At 32.2% G+C, this 23,797-nt stretch overlaps 2 protein-coding genes across 7 annotated transcripts; both read right to left on the reverse strand.

Annotated features, from left to right (window-relative positions):
• Nucleotides 1–945: 945 nt before the first annotated feature.
• LOC110660165 (COP9 signalosome complex subunit 2-like) lies at nt 946–7,017 on the reverse strand. Of its 5 annotated transcripts, XR_009151242.1 has the most exons (14): nt 6,857–7,017; nt 6,655–6,747; nt 6,093–6,171; nt 4,790–5,030; nt 4,653–4,727; nt 4,433–4,567; nt 3,410–3,597; nt 2,729–2,797; nt 2,564–2,654; nt 2,346–2,480; nt 2,116–2,228; nt 1,879–1,983; nt 1,184–1,306; nt 946–1,000 (listed from the first exon to the last, which is right to left on the reverse strand). XR_009151242.1 is itself a non-coding variant. In XM_058152966.1 (13 exons), the coding sequence occupies exons 1-12, from the start codon at nt 6,864–6,866 to the stop codon at nt 1,893–1,895; spliced, it is 1,320 nt and encodes a 439-aa protein (XP_058008949.1). In that variant the 5' UTR covers nt 6,867–7,017; the 3' UTR covers nt 946–1,306; nt 1,879–1,892. The 5 variants fall into 5 exon arrangements, 4 of the variants coding, with proteins under 4 accessions (XP_058008949.1, XP_058008951.1, XP_058008948.1 ...); XM_058152966.1 differs by having other exon boundaries at nt 946–1,306; XM_058152968.1 differs by lacking the exons at nt 946–1,000; nt 1,184–1,306; nt 6,857–7,017 and adding exons at nt 5,184–5,270; nt 5,392–5,628 and having other exon boundaries at nt 1,734–1,983; nt 4,790–5,029; nt 6,655–6,696.
• A 2,282-nt stretch (nt 7,018–9,299) lies between these two features.
• Nucleotides 9,300–12,636, reverse strand: LOC110660164 (probable serine/threonine-protein kinase PBL2). Of its 2 annotated transcripts, none has more exons than XM_021818355.2 (6): nt 12,322–12,636; nt 11,573–11,901; nt 11,344–11,479; nt 10,372–10,505; nt 10,156–10,279; nt 9,300–10,046 (listed from the first exon to the last, which is right to left on the reverse strand). In XM_021818355.2, the coding sequence occupies exons 1-6, from the start codon at nt 12,383–12,385 to the stop codon at nt 9,634–9,636; spliced, it is 1,200 nt and encodes a 399-aa protein (XP_021674047.2). In that variant the 5' UTR covers nt 12,386–12,636; the 3' UTR covers nt 9,300–9,633. The 2 variants fall into 2 exon arrangements, with proteins under 2 accessions (XP_021674047.2, XP_058008952.1); XM_058152969.1 differs by having other exon boundaries at nt 10,372–10,508.
• Between the last annotated feature and the right edge of the window lie 11,161 nt (nt 12,637–23,797).

Consider the following 23,797-nt stretch of genomic DNA (forward strand, 5'->3'; position numbering starts at 1 on the left):
ACTGTATAGTTGGAATCTCCCCAGTAATAAAAAGATTTTCAATTTGAAAACAAGTTCATTGTCTTTTCAACTTTCCTATAGTAAAATTGATTGGTTTAAAACTTGATCTAGTGCATTATAATAATGATAATAACAATAAGAACAAAAAAGCACTAATTCTGGATGGTTTTTTTATGGCGACATCGATTCAAAACTATAAATCAAAATTAAGAAAAAAATAATATTGGAATTTGTTGTCAAATTTTGGCTAATTATATTTTTAAGTTTGTAAAATTTAAAATGTAATGGTAATTTTAACAAGTAATTATACATAAATGTCAAGGATCAAATATATTTTAACTAATAATATTAATATATTTTTGATAGACAGACACAATGAAAATACTAGCAATAGCATGTCATGTGCTTTCTTGTTCGAAATGGTCCCCAAAGAGGAAGAGGCTTTGGCCATGGAAAGAAAGTAGAAGATTCCTATAAAGAGCCACAAACAACGGCTAGCAATGGTTGTGGTTGGGGAAGAACTGCGTCTGCGTGGGTTGATTAGAGCGACCAAACCATTGTTCTACTCAGCCAATCTTTCACATGACATGCCATTTTATACTTGTGTATTTTCTTCCAATTTCTCTATAGCAGGTATATTTTTCACTATTTATCCTCATTCAACCTTTTATTGTTAGTGGTCATTGATGAAAAGTAAAATATGTGATTCTGAAACTGCCACGTGACAAGAATAAAAATAAAATAATAATAATAATAATTGGAACGGAAAATTAATAATGATGAGACAAGTTGTGTTTTTAGACACAACCCAAAGTCATGGTAAGTCATCTTTTCAACTCAAATCTGCTTTGATTAGCAACAAAATTGTCACTTTCATATTTAATGCAAATAACAACAAGATGGGCACATATTAAATATTTGCACAAACTTTAGATATAATCAAAATAGGCCTAAATCCTATCTAATTGTTATTATTAATGGGAAATCATGTATATTTGTCCTGCATGAAAAATCTATAAAATAAAATAATAATATACAAATATTTAATTTACAACATTAAAAATTTAATCACTTATATAAATTAAAATTAAAAATAAATTAAACTATAATTTAACTAACACTCTATTCAAATTGAACACCACCTAAATATTGAATAATCACAATTCCATATATTAGTCCTTACCATAATACAATCTTGATCAAATAGTCTCCCACTCCGACCTCCTTGCATTGGATATCGCAAAGACATAACGTTCCATCCCCTAATTGCCTAGCTTTGACCCTTAATTTCTTGTTTTTAGAGGTTCTTGCAAGCGACATTAAAAAAAAAAAAAAAGAGATCCATTCATTCATTCATCAACAAGTGAGAACAACGGGTGCAATGCATACAAAAATATAGTATTAAATGATTCATCATTACATAAAATTAGTAAATACATTAATATCCAAATATTATTGTGCCACAACACATTAAAACTATTTTTGCAACCTAAGAAATAATCATGCCATTACATAAAAATATAAAGTAGATGATTCATAAACTCATCCTTTTTAAGTAGTTTGTGAAAATCTATAGAATGAAAACAAGGATTTTTTTTTTTAATAGAAAAACAATTTCCCTCAACTTTTTTTTTTCATATATGTAAACAAATGAAGCCTTCAATTACGCAAATCATACATCTAATTTTAATAATGACTCTCCCCTCAAAAAACTTTTTTAATAATGACTCAAATTATAATTTGAAAGGACTTCATAAAGTTAGCATTTTCTTCTTTTAGCAACACCAATTATTGGTTGAAATGTTGTCCATGTTCATTCCCATATTGTATTACACTACTACTTAGGAACGTCTGGAGTTGAGATGGAAATCATATTACCTACTCACACATTCTCAGTACACACGGTTGCTGATAGTTTGATAAAGTGATCTAAGTTGTGTGTCCCATTTCTCGATGGCAGTATACTTCTTCATTCCCTTTGACCTGCATGGCATTTCACAATGATGATGATAATGATGGCTGCAGCCAGCCATAGTGATAAACTTTGCACATGAACATCACATCAGCTCCCAACTAATCAGAGAACTGGAACAGATAATTAAATTAAGAAATTACCTGTCTGCGCGCTCTAATAGCCTGTTCACTTGATCAATATGTCCATCAATACGATTATCCAATATTAGTGAAACCAACAGTCGCTCAACATCTTTTTCTGGTACATTGAGTTCCTGAAAGTCGACCAAGTTCATAAAATCTCAGTCCAGTTATAAGATCCTTGTAACAACATGAAGATAATAATGGCTGCTAAAGAATTGGTGAAATGGTAAGAAAGAAATGGCCTTTACCTTGGATACGAATGGAATCCGAATTCTTGTATAAGGTTTAATAAGCTTAAGCAGCACTTGAGTTCTGACATTCTTCAATAGATCTTCAATATAATTCCGTATGAATGGATCATCCATTATTGTCCTTCTGTTACTCTGAATTAAGTTCAATTACCAACTTAAACCAAAGCACAATAACGACTATAAACATAATTCCATTAAAAATACATTAACCATGCCTTGAGGATATTCTCAAATTCCAATATTTCATTCCGTTGATGTGCTGCTATGAGGTTTGTCATCGCCAAAATCTCAGGATCATTTTTATATCTGAACAGTAATCATCATAAGAAAGGCACAAATAATAAAAAGAAAAGCATATATCAGTGATATATAAAACTTACGGCTTTGCCTCTTGACCATCAAATGGATTCACTTCAGATTCCATCAGCATATTAGCCAGTACCAGGTATCTGTCAACCATGATGATTATAGGTGATCCTATAACAGTGTATATTGGAAGTTCTCACCAAGGTAGAAACCATATTGGTGATGTACCATGAATTCAGTGCAAAAGCAAGATAGACCACCTTGAATAGCAACAAAATCTGTAACTGATCATGTACCTTCTCTGTGAAGCATATAAAATTAATTTTCTTCAATCTAATGACCAATTGCTTCATTGTAATAACCAAGTGTTGTGAATTAGCATGTACACAAGAAGACACAAACTTGGATGAATGAGGCAAAATTCTGCCAATTTGTAACTGGGGTACTTAATCAACCTTGCATATTTTTCATATAGGCCCCCAAAATGCAGCCGTGTGGAGGGCGAGATGGGGCAGAAGAATAATTTGTGTGCACATGTAGCTATATTTCAGTAATATGAAAATGAGAAATGATTCTCTCCAGGTTTCTCTTAACACTTGCTATATTACTCTGTTGGAACAATGAGTCATGTTAAATTTTTTTACTTTCAAAGTTCGGATTTTATTTTTCTAGTAGTTCTAGTACTTGAAAAGTTGCCATTATCACTAGCGGTTTTCACGTAACACATAAAAGATAAGAAGAGATAGCAAACACACTTTAAGCATTGTATGCGTCTTTGGTTCCCAGCTTCATCGTAATTCTTAAAAGCTTCAAAGAAATCTGTCGCTGCCTCAGCCCATTGACGCTCTGCCATATGCATCTTCCCACCACATTCTCGAATTATCCCCATTATCCTTGGATGTGGAATTGCTGACTTGACTGTCAGTGCCCTTTGGTATAATTGCTAATAAGCCAAAACAGAAAGAAACATCCTTACATATAAATGTATAAAGATGAGAAAGAATTCAAGCCACCAAACAAACCATCATGAAAGTCATAATGAATCCACCAAGCAGAGAAACTGAACTGTCACAAAGATCTCAAGAACATACAGCAAATATATTACAATTGAAACCTGCTATTTTCACTCAGCAATGATCAATGCATTTCACATGCGGGTTCTGTTGGAATACATACAGGACATCAAAATCCAATGACATCAACTATGAGATCCAGAAACAATGCACGCTCATGTTAAAATCTCAGTGGCATTATGTTCTTAAGGAGAGCATCCAACCAGTTTCCTGTTCTTGCTTGGACATACCCGACATAACAATTTTGCCAACGAGGCAGAACAGATAGATCAAATAATACCAACTTATATGCAACTTCCAAAATAGAAAATCCTGCCCAATCTGCATAATAATATATCTTGAGAATAGCTCTGCACATAATTTTTCTAATTTACTTAATTCCCTCAAGCCCATTGATGCTCTTATCCATTGACATTTCGTACGGAGAACCACTTGTTAGTTTCATACAAAGCATGACCTTCAGCTTCTTATCAAGTTTCCAGCTGATAATATAGTATGCTTGTTATTTGAACATGACATCATTTTAAAGAGCTGGACTGAAACAATAGGTGAATCACTTAACACCCTAAAACCTAATTCAATCCCAAGGATTTTTCATTTTGTTGATCATTTTCTGGAAATAAATTGCTCTGAAGATGACGAAAGGTCAATCACAAGGTCTCAATATAAAGTGAGAGCACCAAGGGAACAGAGGAAAATTGCTACCTTAAGCTTTTTGTTGTTCTTGTTCTCAGTGTACATTTGAATCTCAATTGCATATACCTCCAGAAGTTGACTGCCTTTCTTCTGGTCATCTGTGCCATCTTCTCGTTGACAAGATTTATGGAGTTCTTTCAGAATCTGATCAGGTACAACAATTTAATCAAACAAATAGTTGTAGTACAGATATAAGAAATAGCAAGCTCAAGTAATTATGACAAGGTACCTTGCTCATCCGCCCATATTCACCCATATCAAACCATATCTTGCAGAGCTTAAGATTTGTTTTGAACCAAAGTCTCTGTACAGGAAAGCAAAATATAAGGATGAATGGCACTATAAAATATTTATCAAATAACTTACCTCATTCTTTGCTTCTTCCAGAGCCTTTAAGGTGGTTTGATAAAATTCTTGCAGGAGGCCAAAATTCTGACTAGCTGATCCAGAAACGAAGTCCATGATGTTGTTTATACATTTCTCACTGTAGTTGCGGGTGACTGCTGATTTAACGTATGTAAGCATCTCCCTGTAAGCATCCATCATTTCTTTATACTTTCCCAAACGATAATAAAGCTTAACGGTTTGTTTCAAAGCTTTGAACCCCCTGGTAAGAAGAACAATTATCTCACTATCAAAGAATCAGCTTGAAATGAATAAAAAGTTCTATACCAGTAGGTTAATAGACATGCAATAGTAATGCAATCTGCTTTAAAAATGCATAAAAAATGATAATATGAGTGATAAAAAAAGATATTATCTGCTGCAAATGACATCTCTCCAATTGCATCATCTGTTTCATACAGCAAATTGATCCTTTCGATGCTCCTACCTTTCAAGCCAACCCCTATTAACTCGATCAAAAGTCCATTTTGGAATGCAGCAAATTACTAAACAAGAATAATAAATTATCATTATGCGAATGCAAAGATAGTTATATGCATCACTCAGTGTTGTTAAAGACGTGCCTGAGGCACACCAGCTGTAAGCCTCAGCATCTCTAAAGGCAAAAAGGCGGCCAACATCACTGAGGTGCGCCTTCGGTGTGGGCCTGGGACCAGGTGCAAGGCACTCCAAGATGTCAGCTATGTACCAGGTATGCCCTTAATTTTTTCTTTAACCTAATCTCACTGTTCTCGCTGACACCAAATCATACCCTACGGAGCATAAAAGAGTCTGGTGTTTCTTCCTCCTATCACTGTCAGCTGTCTCCAAAGGAAAAGGAAGAAGAAGAAGAAGAAGAAGAAGATTAGAAGAGAAATCAACATCTGCTGTTGCCTCTGGGTTCCAAAATTGAACAGGGTACTCTCATCATGCTACTCAAAGACTTCTCTAAGGTTACTACAGGTGGGAAACTGGGAATCAAAAATAAAATCAACCAATCCTACACGATTCTGATTCCTTAAGGACACTGGCAGCAACTACACTCATTCCCATGGAACTTTAACATGTGGCCTCTTCCTAAAGTAAATTTCTAAAAGGTACATAACTTTGACCTGAGGTAACTTTGACCTGTGGCTTCTTCAAACCTTCTAATTTCAACTTGATTACAAATCAAAACTGGAAAATGTATTGCAAGAGAGGGGAAATTTTGAATTTGATAAAATGGAAAATGAAGTTCTATAAAGTGGACAACAGAAATGGAATTGTAAAGTTCTACGGCGCTCACCACTCTGCCTTCTCCGGTTCCATACTAAAAACTTTGGCAAAACCCGCAAGTGCTCCTTCCGGGTCCGTTTCAACCACACCTTTTTTACAATGAAAAAGGGGGGAAAACAAAAAGGATAAATTAGAAAATATATAAGGAACAAAGCTGACACAAAAATTACAACCTTGCCTGCATATAGAGAGCATCATATGCCAATGGATTTTTCCAACAACAAATTTTAAGGAAATTCATAATAGCTAATGGCTAGTTAACTGAAAACTTTATCTAATAATCTCTATGCCCTAACACAGATACTTTTAATATCTAAAATCATTCCATAAATTCTTTTCCTCAAAATAAAGTAATAAAATCGTTCTAGGATAACATAAAAAGAATTTCATTCCTTGAGGTCCAATTCCTTAGAATCTTAAAAGAAACCAAAAGCACATGCAATAGATTGCCACTGACAAAAAGGAAAAGCCCATGAAATTTGCTCAGCAAACTGGTTTAGGTAATTCTACTAGCTCAGAGTCTTTGCCAAAAATTCGTAACATCAACTTAAAAATGAAAAAGGAATAAAAACCTTTGGAGTTGTAATATTGGTTCTCGACGTCAACGTCCTGTTCCTCAGGCTCCTCGTCCGAGTACTCGAACCCATAATCCTCCATATCAGCATCTGCACATTGCAGTTATAATTAAACATCTAATTGAAATTTTAACAAGGAAGGAGAAGAAGAAGAAGAAGAAGAAGAAGAAGAAGAAGAAATAAAATAAAATCAGAGCACCTGAACCCATGATTAGAACTTAGAAGCAGAGATCGAGAGTTGAGATTTTTTTGAATAAAAACGAAAAATTAAAAAAAAAAATGGTGGATGATCTTAAAGGACAAGGGTATTATGTCTGTGTAATACAACTACTGCTTTTAATGGTCTCACGGAAATCTTCGTTACCGGTGTCATTCCCGCCTCTTTTAGTTTCAGTAAATCAACGGTAGTAATAAAGAATAATTAAAATTACATAAATACTTTTTTGTTAGGTTGAAATCCAATAAACCAAAAATAAATATTGTGCATTATATAATATCTAATTCTTTTTCAATCTTACTAAAGAAATTCAAAATCTTCAAGCAAATTATCCTGCAAATTGTAAAAAATTTTTAAAAAATCTTCTTTATTTTCTACTTCAAAAATCAATAACATTTTTTTCCATATGCCAACAAGATTAATAACATTGCTTTATTTGTCCAAAATCAATAATTTATTATATATATATATATATATATATATATATATATATATATATATATATATATATGAGAATTTATTCTTTATCCACCTATTAATCAAATCACTTATAAAATATTTGAATTAATAAATGATTTTTGTTGAATTTAGCTCAAACATGAATAAATCAATTATTATTATAATGATTAATTTGAATAGTTTAATATAATTTACAAATCAATATAATTTTTGCATATTATATATTATAAAAATGAAAGAGATATGGGAGTGACATGGTTAACTAAATTATTATTTAATAAGATTCTAAACTCAAATAAAACGTCTGATGAATAGAGAAAGAGTATTTTAGTACTTATTTTTAAAAATAAGGGAGACATACAGAGTTGTTCAAACTATAAAGAAATTAAACTCATGAATCATACTATGAAGCTGTGGGAGAGAGTTGTGGAACATCGATTGCGTCATAACACTTCTATCTCTCTCAATCAATTTTGCTTTATGCTCGGTCGTTCAACTATAGAAGCGATATTTCTCATTAGAAGCTTGATGGAAAAATATAGAGATGTGAAGAAAGATCTACACATGGTTTTTATCGATTTGGATAAGGCTTATGATAGTGTTCCAAGAGATGTCTTATGGAGAGTGTTAGAATAAAAGAGGGTATCTATTAGGTACATACAAGTGTTAAAAGATATGTATGAAGGAGCAACTACTATTGTATGCACAGTGGGAGGGGACACAAGAGATTTTACTATCTCAATTGGATTACACCGAAGTTCAGCTGTAAGCCCTTTCCTTTTTACATTAGTTTTAGATGAATTGACAAAACATATACAAGAGAGTATCCCTTGGTGCATGATGTTTGCAGATGATATAGTTATAATAGATAAGACACGAGAAGGAGTCAATAGAAAGCTAGAGTTTTGGAGAAGTACTCTAAAATCAAAGGGTTTTAAGTTAAATAGAACGAAAACAGAATATATGCTTTACAAATTCGGTGAAGGCCGAACTGGTAATAGGGAAGGAGTTAGTTTGGATGTAGTGGTGCTGCCCTAAAGTAATTACTTTAAATATCTCGACTCAATCCTTTAAATAAATGGGGATGTGAGGAGTATGTTAGTCATGGAATTAAAGCTGGATGGTTGAAGTGAAGAAGTGTGACAAGATTTTTATGTGATCGCAAGATTCCCAATAAGTTGAAAGGAAAAAATTTAACGTACAGTCATACGACCGGCCATGTTATATGGTAATGAGTGTTGGGCACTAAAGGAATCGTATTTGTCTGAAATAAGAGTTGCGAAAATGAGAATGTTAAGGTGGATGAGTAATTATACTAGACTAGATAAAATCCGTAATAAGAGTATTAGAGAAAAGGTAGGAGTGGTGCCAATTAAGGATAAGTTTAGATAAAGGGAGATTGAGGTGGTTTGGTCATGTGAAAGGTAGATAAACAGAGGCTCCAGTTAGACAAGTAAGTAAAGCAAATTAAGTTAGGATATAAAGAAAAGAAGGGGTAGACCTAAATTGACTTTGAGAAGAGTTGACCTATAAGTATTACACATTTCTGAGGATTTAACCCAAAATCGTTTAGAATAGAAAAAGAGAATCCATATAGCTGACCCCAAATTATTAGGATAAAGGCTTAATTGAGTATATATTATAAAAATCATTTTAAATGGACTAATGTAATTAACATATTTTTCAAAATAATTTTCTCAGTTTTGAGTAGGCCATTTCATGCATAGCAACTGCACATAATTTATGGCGACCACAAGTTTGCTAAATAACAATTTTAGCAAGAGCTTAATAAATCGTTAGATACTTCCCTTATAAATCAATTTTTAAGAACAAGTTATATCTAGGGGGGCTTATTCCTCATGTGATTCACACCAAACGGACTCATCACTAGCAGCACTAAAATTTCACAACTGACTTACCACCAAAGAAAAAATGCAATCTTGTGAGAAGCACTAATAAACTGATCTTATCAAATTCCTCTTCATTTTGTGATTTCGTTTGAGAATAATCCTCATAACAAACAAAACTTACACCAAGAGCTATTTACAATGCATATATATGCCTTTTCCACAACACCATTCTTCAAAAGCTGAAAGACCATATATATACAAACATTGATTTCTCGTTGCTAAATTTTGGCTTTAGCCTGGTCTGCAAAGCTGACCTCGCTCGCAAAATATGCACATAACGTATTTTGTACATGCTTTAGAGAGAGGTACTAGCTTCCAGTGCACCAGAATCGTGAAAATAGCTCCCCGAGAAACATGATTGATGCATCAGCACACAAGGAAAAACATTGTTCATATCAAATTGGTAGTTGCTCTATTATTCCTGCAAGGACTATTCACGTGCTTGATCCTGTGACTATCCAGCTTAGATGGAGCGAGTGTCGTTGGCACATCCTTTGTTGCGTTAAGTTTTTCCAATGCAGTCAGAACATCAATCATTGGTGGCCTATTTTTGGGATCTGTGTGCAGGCATTGCAATGCGAGTGCAGCTGCAGCTTGGGCTCCTTTCTTGGAGTACTGACCTCCCAATCTGGTGTCCATGATTCTCAAAACTCGCCTGGGGTCACTCAGGAAAGGTTTTGCCCAATCCACCAGAGTTTCTTCAACAAAATTGGCTCTCTCATCATCCATTGCCCTTCTTCCTGATAGTAATTCTAGCATGACAACACCAAAGCTATACACATCGCTCTTTGGAGTCAAGTGACCTACTTGTTTTAAGCCAGTAAATGGAAAGGAAAGGCCGTTAAAAATCTATTAATATGCAGGTAGTTTAATATGCAAAACTAATTAATATGCAACAGAAAGTTAACTAACCTGTAGCTACATATTCTGGTGCAGCATAACCCCGAGTTCCCACCACTTTGGTCGAAACATGAGTGTTATCTCCTGTAGGACCATCTCTTGCTAGGCCAAAATCTGAAAGCCTCGCATTATAATCCTGAAAAGGATTTTCACCAGTCCATCAGCCATATAAAAGTCTAACATAATTGTTAGTCTATGTTTATCAATAAATTAAAAATTTTAACATACCGAATCAAGTAGAATATTGGATGCCTTCAAGTCACGATAGATTACATTGGCATTTAAACCATGTAAGAAGGATAATCCCCTTGCTACATCAATGGCAATGCGCATCCGTGTAGCCCAGGGAATAGGTTGATCCCCTTCTAAAATAAAGAAAGGTGTCATTTGCTGTCGACTCAAGTGAAAGCATATTCAACATGTATTCATACCATATAGATGCAGGATGATCACACACCACCACCCCCCTCCCCCCCACCCCCAAAAAACAGCACACACACACACTTCCCAAAAGCAAAGCTTCTTCGAAAATCATTTCAAAATGCTGTTACTGCATGCAACAAAACAAATTTATGAAAACAGCATTCTGTGAATGCTCTCGATGTTTCCTGCAGACTTTTCTTTGAAACCATTGATTTCTCATGGCTCCCTCCTTTGAACAGCTCTCACAAAAACTATTTGAGAAAAAAGAAATTCAAGAGCATATGGAATCTTCAATAACCTCATAAAAAATTCAAGTCTTTGGCCAATTAATCCTAGAGAACCATCAAAAATCACAAGTTCCTCATATAAGGCTCCTGCTGCAAGGTTAATCCTACAAAATTCTCCGTGTTTTCCTTGCCAATAACATGTAAATCACATTATCCTTCCAAGAAATGTCTATCCTCTTCCTCTAATCCAATTTTCCTCATCATCCAATTGATCTCACACATTATACCCACTAACCAAACATAATAATCTAAATGGTTGGTCTGTGCAAACAATCAAGGGGACAACATAAAGATGATGTTGCTAATTTTAGCTCTGCTCTGTATCTTATTGACAATCACATCAACAAATACATGCAAGACACATTTTACAAGAAAGCAGCCTGTATGCAATTAACAATTGAGAACAAGATCATGAGACACAACACTGTACTTGAAAATTTTAAGGAAAAAAAATAGAGAAATTATGTCTCATAAAGGCAAATTTACTTACTTCTGAATAAATGACTCTCCAAACTTCCCTTGGGCATAAACTCATAAACTAGAAGTCTGTTCTCAGACTCAGCACAATACCCAATGAGCTTCACCAGATTTTCATGACGAAGCTGACCTAGATAGTTAACTTCTGCCTGTCAAATAGAAAGGACGCGAACAAAAGTAAGTTATAATAGTCTTGCAAGGGCAAAGAACAAAGGTGATATAATAGTCCTAAATGCACATACAAGCCACTCCTTATGGCCCTGAAAGCTTTCAGCCTTGAGCCTCTTTACTGCCACAACAATCCCAGTTCCAGGTTTAGTAGGAGCTAAAGTATTCTCATCAAGCCATCCTTTGAAAACGCACCCAAAACCACCCTCTCCAAGCAATGTTTCGGAGCGAAAGTTCTTGGTGGCATTCTTTAGGTCACTAAAGCTAAAGGACTTGAGATTGCCGGGAACAGATGCATCAACCGCGCTTGTTTCGAAAGATTTCTTAAAGCTTCCCAGTGATGCTTTCTGCGAAGAAGTGGTAGAATCCTGCTTCAACTCGTTATTATGAGACCCTGTAGTTCCTGAAAGGACAAAAAGCAAGAAACAACTCAAACAAGATCAGCTATGAGTTATATATTTATGCAGATGAAAGGCATGAGTGATCAATCACTCAGGCCCAATAGAGATTTTCACGCGAGAAAACTAAAAACAGAAAATGGAAAATCCTCCTTTCATGGGGTGAAAATATCAGCAAGAATGAGCAGAATTCACGAGCAAAAGATAATATTAAAGCAAAATATGAGAAGTCATGTTAAATAAGAACTACCCCCCCTTAAAAAATTCACATATGAGGGAGAATTTGATATTAAAAACCCAAAAACAACTCAAACAACAATAGAAATAAAATTAGCAGCAGACAACATCATTTTCCACGGCTTTATTTATAAAGAAAAAGGAACATACACTCTTTTTTAAAAAGACAAAAAAGCAAGCAGACCAACCAGAAGAAAAATTAGTGGAAGAAGCATGAGCGCACTTGGCTGGTTTTAAACAGCAGTTTCCCATAATTGAATAATCTCAAAAAACTTCTTCTTTCATAGAATGAGAAGGAGAGGAGGAGGAGGAGGAAGAAGAAGAAGAAGAAAAGGAGAGTATATTTGAAAATTTTGAAAGGCAAGAGGTCCAAATAATATGAGGGGAAAAAACAAACAATGAAAAGATGAATGGGTAAAAGGGTCCATTCGATTGTATTTGATAATTGACGGGAATAAGAGAGAATGAGGAGAAGGAGAAGGAGAATCAGAAGAAGATGAAGGAGAAGCAGCAATCTGGTCAATGAAGGAAACCTCCGCTAGCAATCAAATTCAATGCAGCGGCTAGAGAGAAGGGGCCCACTTTTTCATGTTTGACTTTGCGCTACACATAGACGCAATGGACATCGAGAGTGCTTCGTCATCCGTTGAAAGTTCAAAGCTGCGAAAAGTACGTGGGCCTGGCGGCATCACATGTGTCCCGTCTCTGTTTTCCTGCATTTTATTTCATTTTATTTTATTTTATTTTTTTCAATAATTAAGAGACCGGATCGCCGCCGCAAAATAAATTTATTTATAAAATAAAAATAATAATTAAATTATTTATATTAATTTTAATTTTTATAATTCAAAAAAATACAAATTTGTTGAATATCTTATTATATAAAATGAAATAAATTTGATAATTATAATAAAATAAATATAAAATATATATATTATTTAAATAGATAGCGGTCAAGATAGCAGAGGCTTCTTTATCACTCGCCTCAATTCGAACTTGATCCAAAATATGAATAGAGAGATTGGACTTTAACTCATTTAATAAATGGAGCGGTTAACTGGTTTAGGAATCTCAATAAATAAGATATTTCTCAAAATTAAAATATAATTAATGTTTTTAATATTTAAATTTATTGTATATTTAATTAAAATTTCATTTAAATTATTTTTTTCATCTTAAATGTAATTGTTATTATTGTATTTAAATAAATTTTGAATTTATTTAATTTTAGTTTTTAATTAATAAAAAATTTAATAATTATATACAATATTCAAATTTTATTTATTTAAAATATATCATATAAAAATGTATAAACATTATTATAAGAATATATAATTTATATTTAATTATATCCGATCTTAATTTGAATTCAATAAAAATATTATCTATTAAATTTAAAATTATCCTAAATTTGATTATACATTATTTAAATTTATTTAAGCAATAATTGATCTAAACATAACCGATTATTACCGTTTATGTTATAGTAATTAAATATTTAAATTTTAATTTATAACATAAAATTCAATTTTTAATTTAGTAACATGAAACTACTAATGATCTTTAATCTAAGTTTTCTTTTTTTCTGATGTAATATTTGTTAGACTAAAAAATTATATTTTTACTACATTAATTTAACACTTATTAAGAAAAAAAATTAATTACCTTCTTTTCATTCATAATTTTAAGGATTTAAATTATACAAATTGATATTTTAATAACTCAAAATTTGTTTGCTAATCCAAATTGCATAGATTGAAACTGGCTATTGAATATTACATAAAGACTATGAGATTTTATATTATAAATTAAATTTTAAATATTTTACTATAAATTAAATTACTATCTGTATAATTTACACAAATAATTACTCATACTCTACTTAAAAAAAAAAAAATTAAAAGCAGCCATTGAGTCTTCAGTGTTGACATGACTATAGCCCCAAATTAAGAATATTAGGAATTACTATTGATGATTGAAAATTTGACATTTTCAGAAAGTCTTTGTCTATCTTATAGCAACAAGTAGTGTTTAATAGACTTTAGTTACAGAAAATATATGCTTAATTAAAATTTTAAAAAGTTATATTATAATTTTAAAATATATTATATATATAAAAATAAACTTGTAATCATTTATTTTAAATTTATAAATATAGAGTAAATAATAAATATATGAAGAGATCATGTCATTTTAATCATAATTAATACAAATGATGAGTATTTTTACATCTATAACAAGAATTAGGAAAAAATTATCCTTATTATATATCAAAACCCTTTCTAATTAAATTATATACAATGTGTATTTTTACCATTTAAATGGATATTAATTAGTACTAATAATTGTCTTTTGAATTATTAATTCAGTAATTTGAGTTGAGAATTAATAATCAAATATCAATAGTTATTATATTAATCAAAATATTCATTTCATTTCTAACAAAAATACTTTTAAAGTTTTGAATTTGTAATATTAATTATTCTCATTTCCCTACTTAAATTCAGTAATTTTTGTTAGACTTAAAGCTCCATTATATCCTTATACTTAATGGCATCAAAAAGCTAAGTCATCAATGACATCAAATTGTTTTTTTTTCTTTGTTTAATATAGTTGAAATTTAGATTTTAATCAATATATAATTCAAAAAGTCTATAGAGAAAATCTGGTAATATTCAGATATAGATTATGGGACAAATAGCCTTGACATATAAGCTACTGATGGGGCTTCTTTGGGCTCATATAATAACTAGCAAAATGTTTATGTTATGCACAGTTTGTTGGTAAATTTTCTTTTTATATAATTTTAATTTATATATAGAAACAATATTTACAAAATCACTTAAATAATATGAAAATATTACATGCAGTGTTTATAATAAAAAGTTTCATATAATATTAATGATTTTATTATTTTTAATTATAGTTATAATTATTTATAAATTTTTACATATATTATTTAATTATTATTTTAATTATATTATATTATATTATATATTTTTTTAATATATTTTTAAAACTATGTTTATATTTTAATAATTGTTACTATTTTATTATATATATATGCATGCATGTAATACAAAGAAATTTTTAAATTTTGCTATAATATTCACACATGTAATGTAAACTATTGATTGTCATTCTTTTTCCAAGCGCCGCCTCTTTTCATTTATTATTATTATTATTATTATTTATTTTTATTTTATTTGTAACAATAATTTTTCATATAATAACACACAATTAAATGCACATATCAAAATACAATAAATTAAATTTAATATTTTGAAAGTATATAAAACTTTATTAAATACCTAAAAATGTATAATATTACATCAAAAATAATTATCACACCTTACTATTCCGTAAGACAAAACATAATCCCATAGTACACTTAATGAATTATCGCATTTCGCTTAACGGTAACTCATTAAATATACTATAAGGATTTTGAAATAATTTTTGTTCATTTATTTTTTTTTTTCTGGTGGTAAATTTTTCACAAATATTAAAAACCTTTAATTGGTACTAAATCACAAATCAAATTTTTCGGTAATTAAAATTTATGTAATTTTTACAAAAATTTCGGCAGAGTGCCGATTGTATTTTGAAAAAACAGTTCTTCAAAACCTGTGAAGGAACACACTTCCAATATTTTTGCTTAACTATAACTCCATTTCAAATCATTTATCAACACAATTCAATCTAAAAAATATATAAATCATTTACATCAACTATCTCAATTCATTTTCAATCCAAACTCTTCATAAATGAAACCATACATAAATTCAAACTCAATAAGAAATTAAATAGTACATTAATTAAAGTACTAAAATTAATATTACAAATAATTTTCATTTCAATTACACACTAAAATAACATTACAAAAGTTATTATAAAACTGCTCAAATAATTTACATACATATAATTACATGCATACATCAAAATTTATATACAAGGGTATACCTATGATATACCAGGAGCTAAATCCAATGTGTCTTCAAGGAAGCTTACTCAACTGCTTTATGCTCTTTTCACCTGCAACAGCATGCAAAGCTATCGCTGAGTGGTAAATTCAGTGGTGCACAACTATAATTTAAAATGTAATACAATATACATTGACAAAATTATAACAATTAATTTGGAAGTTTCGAAATTCAACAAAATTTCAAAAGTCAAAATCTTCATTACCAATATTATAAATCATTTGTTAAAGTGACCTTGATCAAGAAATTCAATTTATCAATCACAACTGAACATTTAAAGTAATTTCAGCAATTTATGGAAATAATATTAATTTTAATAAAATCAAATATACATAAATCCTAATTGAAATCACAATTATTTACTATTCAAAAACCGTTCTTTATCTCACTAACTCTGCAAGACTAATTCGAAAGGGCCATCTTCGGAGCAATTCTAATTCCCTATGGTTGGGGAGGTCGAATTGGGATTCTAACTCCCTATGGTAAGGGAGGTTGAATCATCGTGCACAGTACACAACACAATAATGAAACTTCCGAAATGGTCAACGAAAAACTTAGATCTAACCTCTAATAAGAATAGAATCTAAGCCTGTGTACATATCATGGTATTCAAAACAAAACAAAGCTAATTCCATTGTCTCCTCAATAAATAAGAGAGATGGGTAATAATCTAGTCAAGCATCTATAGTGAGATATAAAACAATATCATAAATCTCTTTGTCCTTTTTGTGAGCATAAATCATAACACAATTCAATTCAATGTCAATTTCAATATCCAATAATTTTTTTATGCTCATCACAATTCAAAACAAATTTTATCCATTTCCCATGTCAAGTATGTTTCAATCAAAATTTTTCCAAAGCTAACTTTATTCAATTCATGATAAAATAAAATCATAACTAATTTCATTTTCCAAAACTAAACTCATTCATGCCATAACACATTTCAATAATTGTTGAGATAAATTCAATAATTGATAAACATAATACAATAAGAAATAAAATCATTTAGTTAAAAGACATATGAAGAAACATAACCAATAAAAATATTAGTTTTGCACAAACCTCTTTGTTGACTAATTTACTCCACCTTTTAGTTTTTCCTTGAAGATTCATTTCTAGTTTATTTTTTAACTAAAACACACAGTTTACAGTGTTTCAGTATCATATCTCATAGTAAATCCATTAATTTATTTTATGTCTACTTAGTTGTAGCCTTAATTTTGCTTAAATTAGTATCCTTTAAATTTTATATTTTGGGGTTACTATTTATTACACTATTCAAGTTAAAATGTTGACTTTTTTCTACTAAATAGGTTTATTAACTCTAATTGCATTCATATACCACATTTTGAGTCATGTTCTTATTGACATTGACTGTCAAATTCAATTCAAAGTTTATTAGGGTTAAATATCAAAATTTCAGTTTTGGGTTACTTGTTTGTACTGTTTCATTGGTCTGTCTACAGTGGAAATTTGATCAACTTTCCTTCATCAAAGTTGTTTCTTAATATCTTATCTTTAATTTTCTTTTTGAATCACTCAATTTGGAGTTTTGTAGCTCAAGTTATGGCAATTTTTCTAAGGCTGGCCGGATTTGTATCTACCCAGAATTCTGGGCAGGTTTTTGGTTCTGGCAGTTTTGGACAACCAACTTTGGGTGGTAAAATGACTTGGTTATGGGCAGAATTTGAGTTGGTGTTCTTCATGAAAGTTATAGTACTATGTCATAGCTTTCTAATGGTTCAAAAATCAGGTCATTTGGATTTGCCTAGGCCAAGTTATGACTAAATGAACAAACATTGTTTATTTGGTCATTTTTGTACAGTCACAGTGTGCCAATTTCAGGTTTGACCTAATTGTTCACTATCTTTATGTCATTTTCTGGGCATGGTTTCTATACAAAAATTGTGGCATTATGTGTCTACTTCATATCCAATTAGCCTTACACCAATTGGGTTAGCAGAATTATAGTTTTAGTCATTGAAAGGGACCTAGGTCAGGCTGTCCAGTAATGACCCCTCACAAATCCGAATTTGACTTAACTTCTCACCATTCATACACATTCTAAATTCACCATTTAATCATTTTAAACCTCACTTAGGTCAAAGTACATCAATTTACTAAATTCTCAAATTTTTCTCTCCAAAACCCTAAGGGTCAAGAATCCTAATTTTGTATTTGCCACATTTCATGAAATCTAAACATACCAATCACTTATCCTTAGTCCCTTAAGCATAATTACACATTTAATTATATTAGAACACTTCAATTCCCCTGCCAAGCCAACAGAAATTTCTCCCTCCCTCCAATCATGCAAAATTTTCAATTTTCTTCATGTAATTCCATCAAAGCTAACTTAATTTCAATAAATTTTCACTAAAGAAGAAGATTAAATTACTTACCTTCACTTGAAGAATTTCAAACTTCTTAAATCCTTCACCTTTCTTCAATTTATTTCTCCCAATCTTCTTTCTAAGATGCAAAAGAAATATTTAAGTGAGAAAATTGGGAAATTTATGGAACTTTTTAGGGTTTTGAAAGCTTAAATTTAAGCTTTCATGGAGGTTGAGAGAGAGAGAAATGGGAGAGGAGAGTGGCGGCATACATTGGAGAAGAAGACCAAAAATGATATTTTTTTTTTAATTTGTTATTTTTATGTGTATTTATCTCATAAATTGACTTGGTCAAATAATTAATTAAATTGAAATTAATTATGACCTCGTGCTTAGGTCATTAAGGTGATGTCATAAATTGTTTTAAATTTTCATTTCTTTTCTTTTGTTTTTCCCTAACTTTTTCAATTTAATTATATACTCAATTCAACTCAACTCAACTAAGCCTTTATCCCAAAAATTTGGGGTTGGCTATATGGATTCACTTTCTTCACTCTAAACGATTTTGAGTTAAATCCTCAATTTAATTCTATATTTCACAATTTTCATTTCTCATATTTTATTAGACAGTTAGGTCGAGAGTCACCTTTAGGGGTGAATTGACCAATTTGCCCATCACCGGTTTGATCCAGTTTGCAAATAATTCGATATTTCTTTTGGAGCTCTGACTTAATTATTTGACCTACTTATCAGCTCCTTTCCTTGATTTTCTCTTTTCCACTAGGTTCGATATAGTCTTTAGGACCGTGACATCACAATTTCCTATTCAAAATTAGGGTTAGGACTGACCTCACAGTCACTTCCCGGGAAGGTTACCCATCTTTGTGACCCTCGGCTCATTTAACTTTTTATGCTTGTTTTCTTTACTTATGTTTTTCCTTCTTATAATTATTATTTATTTTTATCTATGACTTTTTTGAATGTCACAGATCTCCAGACGTCTTGACTGTCCGGGTAGACATCAGGCGCCGGAACAGTAGACTGTATAGGAGCGTCCAATATGAGGGCGTTACAATATAATGCAGCATCATATAAAAATTCTCTATAAAAAATATAATATTTTAAGTTATTGATGTAAAATTAATAATCAATAATTATATTTAATAAATTTTAATAAATGCAATGTAACATTCGTTATAATATGAATGATTAAGATTTGCACGTGCATTGAAACTCATGCATGCATATTGCATACATATTGAAAAGTGTTCATAAAAATATTTACTTATTATTATGCTTGTGAAGAATAAGATCGACTAACCAATAATTTGAGCAAGTTATGGCAGGATTATTCCAAAAAGTTAAAGCATTATAATTTTTATAGCCGAAAGGTTGAGAAAAATAAAGTTGCAAAGTTAGAAAGGACAACGAAATCTTGAAAAAAGTTAATTATAAGAAACCAACAAACTAAAAAGTAGAAAACAACTCATCATCAAAACAACAATTAAGTGATATTGATGTGGCGGCATGTTTTAATGTGGTTATTCAAGTTTTAATTGCATTAATCATTCTAAATTTGGGGATATTTTTAATTATATCCTTAAAATTTCAATTTATTACTATTTAATTTAATTTTTATTATATTTCTTTCCGTATTTTAGCATGAGCTTCGGTTGATTACTCACGTGTCATGTTAAGCTGTCATTTTAAAATAAAAAATTGATATCACATAATAAAATAAGAAGTAAATGATTTCAAATTGAAAAAAAAAAAAGAAAATAAAGAAAGATAGAGAGAGAAAGAGAAAGAAGAGGGATTCATCATAGCTTATCCCAGTCGCAGTGGAAAGACAAATCTCAAGCATTCAAAAGAAAATGGAGAAGAAAAATTAGAAAATGAGGTAAATAAATAATCTACAACCATTGCCATCTAGGTGATAAAACTCCCCAAAATTTATATGATTAATCAAATAATTCAAGTTTTCAGATAGCCTATGAGTCTAATCATATTTAATGGTTCAGCTATAAGATTCGTTTAATCGGTTCAACCACTATAAGAGCAGCTCAATAAATTGAAAGAATTTTGATTAAAGATAAGTAATCTTGATGAAATTACTAAATATAACAATATATATAATTATACACTATGAATAGAAATATAATCCAATAATTATACAAGCTGATAATATCCATATAATTACATAGTTGACTTGTCATAACTAACTATTGTCTATATTCTATAAAAAGAGTTCAAAGCATCTATGGAGGTGTGTTCTTCTTTCTAATCAACCCGATACACTATTCTCTCGTATCAGCTCTAACTTGAGTGTCGGAGGGTTCTCATCGAGAACATCCCGGTGGATCTCTAACCCATTTGTTATCTATTTTGCAGATCTATACCTGCAAGAAATTTTCACAAACCACGTCACTAGGATTTGTAATACAATAACACAAAAAAGAAAAACAAAAAAAAAATTATTGCAATATTCTATAAATCAATAACAACCTTTATCATATAAAGTACATCCTAATAGTTGAAATTTTTTTAAATTCTCAAATAGAATATGAAAACACAAATAAAAGCAACCAAAACATCATAGATCCATACAATTTCCATATATTTACCACAAATCAACTCAAATTTGATCCTTAAATGCATATAGTTGTAACACCCCAAAATTTTAATTTTTATGAGCATTTTTGGTATTTTAATCTTATTTAAATTTTAGGAATTTTTTTGAGATTTTTCGGATTTTAAAAATCGGGTTCGATTTTCCGAAAATATAAACTTTGATGAATTTTAAAAATTTATTTAAAGACCACGTGACAAAACTAAAAATATATTTGGAGTCTACGTATTTTTTTGAGTTTTCTGGAATTTTTTCAGAATTTTTGGACCTCGTTTTCGGTCCCGAGGCAGAGTAAAAAATTTAAAATTTTGTATTTCGAATCGAACCGGCCGAATCGAACCGGACCAGATCGGACCGGTCGAATCGGACAGGTCTTCTTCCCTTTTTCTTCCTCCCGCGCGCGACGTTTCCTCTCCCTTTTCTCTCTCTTTTCTCTCTCCTCCCCTCCCCTGCGTCCCCACCTCGCCGGCACCGCCTCCCAGCTATCCCAGCCGACGCCCCAAACGGCCGGAAACGCGCGCGAACACCCCTCCCCTGCGCGCGCGGTGTTTCGGCTTCTCCGGCCAAAATCCGGCCGATCCGGCCACCAATTGGATTGGGTCTTGTGTCTAAAATCATCTACTCGGCGAGAGCTTTCCATAGACACCAAGAACTCGGAAATCCATCGAGCGGTTTGTCCAATTTTTGCTCGGGAAGTTTTTAGCCCATTTCGACTTTTGGGCTAGATTTCTCGAAAACCGTGAATCCCACGAGAAAACCGAGGCTACCAAGATGCTCCACTCGTCGAGAGCTTCGCAACGACATAAATTTCAAATTTTTCCGACACCGTTTTTCGGTGGGTCCCACGGAACTTCGCAGTGTTTTTCCGAGCATTAAATGAGCTTAGAAAATTCTGAAAAATTTATGTACTAACTCCCGTGTTATGGGCTTCGTGTAGGTATCCTCGATTCGCGGAAATTCGACAGTTGACCGGGTCTGCGAAATTTCGGCCAGACAGACCCGTTACCGAAAAAGTCTCCAAATTGGACTGAGGTTTTGGCTAGCCCCCCATTGTCAGACGTCCCGAGCGCGTCCCCGAAGTCGGAATCGGCAAAGGTAAACCCAAACCTTGTTTTTACGTAATTTTCTAGTGCTTAAATAGGATTAAAAATCCGTAAAATATTCGTGGTAGCTTAGAAAATTACGATTCTTTTTGCAATAGCTTAGTAATATTGCTAAGGACCGCGGGGCAAAGTTTTATAATTTTTAGAGCTTGTTTGGGCAGTTTTTGCAAAAATGATCAATAATAAGGACTAAATTGAAATTTTGCGTATTGTGATGGATGACTGATTTGATGGGCCCAGGAGGGGCTGTGTGATATGATTGAGCTGTGGATATATGGATTGTGAATATAGAAGTGTGTTTTGAGCCATTTTGCAGGTTGGGTAGGTCCTAGGTATAGGGAGACTCGCGATTTTTGCACGACTTAGGGCGTATTGTTCTTTTTATTTGTTTGTATTGAGTCAAATTTATTAAATGATTGTAATAAAATTGTCAGGTGAGCCGGGACAGCCTTCTTCCTCCGCCTCAGTGACCATCGTCAAGTCTGTGAGTAGAATATTAATTTTAATTGAAATTTCGATATTATTATATGTCCAAGCATGCCCATGCATCACTTATATGCATATATTTATGTAGTTAAACTCTAGGCACGATTTATGTTGCATTCATAACTGTTGATGTGCCATGGATGTTGTTGTGGTAATTTGGAGCAGTGTGCGTGCGTTGGCGTGCGTGTGATGTGGTGTGGACTATGAATAGGACGGGGTAGTCACGGCTTGAGTAATTCGCTGGGACCCTCGATTTGGTTATTAAGTGGAAGTCCGAGCTTGAGTAATTCGCTGGCACCAGGTTAGATTTAAGAGAGCTGTATAGGGGATCAGCTCCCATATGTTATGATTGATACTACAGGGTGTGTGAGTGCTCCAAATTACCTTTTTGATGTTATGATGTAAAAATGTTGTTGATGTTGCATTTCACTCTACAGGGTGCATTAGTTTTAGATAGTTATAGAGATTATGGTTAAAATTGATATTTTACTCTCTGAGTCGAACGCTCACTCCTGTTCAAAAATTTTTACAGGCCACAGGAGGATATTTTTTTGAGGTTAACCTGCTTTCTCCCTCGCAGGTCGATTACTATGTTTGTATAAACTTGTTAAATCTTAGAATTTCCGCATGTGTTAGAAATGTTTATTTGATTTGGGTCTGTAAACTAAATTATTATTTTTGGACCTGTAAACTTAATATTCTATGCATGTTGGATGGATTGGATGAGGGAGCTGAGCTCCCATTTATTTTATCTTTGATGAGTATGTGGAGGGTGGTAGCTCCCCAATGGATTGTTTATTGTGTTTACAGGTCGGGTGAGTCGAAAACTCCCCGTTGGAAAGTCCATTTTATGGCCGGACTCTGTCCGTTTGTTTTCTTGAATTTGGGCCCAAATGGGCCTTAGAGATGGGTTAATGAACAGTTAGGCTTACTACGGGCCTTGGGGGCTTTAGGCTGGCCCAGGTCCTAGTGCCGATCCGGCCCATAGGTTGGGTCGTGACAGATGTGGTATCAGAGCTTAGGCTCCAGATTCTTAGGGAATGTTGTCTAAAGTGTTGGGAAGAGTCTACTAGGAGTCACATGCGGAAAAATAGGGTTCACATTCGTCTTGCATTGTCGTCTTTGCT

This window comes from Hevea brasiliensis, chromosome 9, assembly GCF_030052815.1.
Source record: "Hevea brasiliensis isolate MT/VB/25A 57/8 chromosome 9, ASM3005281v1, whole genome shotgun sequence".
NCBI classification, from domain to species: domain Eukaryota; kingdom Viridiplantae; phylum Streptophyta; class Magnoliopsida; order Malpighiales; family Euphorbiaceae; genus Hevea; species Hevea brasiliensis.

Excerpts from the sequence above, each read along its gene's own strand:
- LOC110660165 (XM_058152966.1), bottom strand. Across the intron at positions 6,172-6,654 it reads CCAATATTACAACTCCAAAG|GTGTGGTTGAAACGGACCCG; the intron begins GTTTTTATTCCT and ends ATTGTAAAAAAG. Across the intron at positions 4,728-4,789 it reads TGGAAGAAGCAAAGAATGAG|AGACTTTGGTTCAAAACAAA; the intron begins GTAAGTTATTTG and ends TTTCCTGTACAG.
- LOC110660164 (XM_058152969.1), bottom strand. The coding sequence starts at position 12,385 with ATGGGAAACTGCTGTTTAAAACCAGCCAAGTGCGCTCATGCTTCTTCC. Across the intron at positions 11,480-11,572 it reads AGGGCCATAAGGAGTGGCTT|GCAGAAGTTAACTATCTAGG; the intron begins GTATGTGCATTT and ends TCTATTTGACAG. Across the intron at positions 10,280-10,371 it reads CCAATATTCTACTTGATTCG|GATTATAATGCGAGGCTTTC; the intron begins GTATGTTAAAAT and ends AATCCTTTTCAG.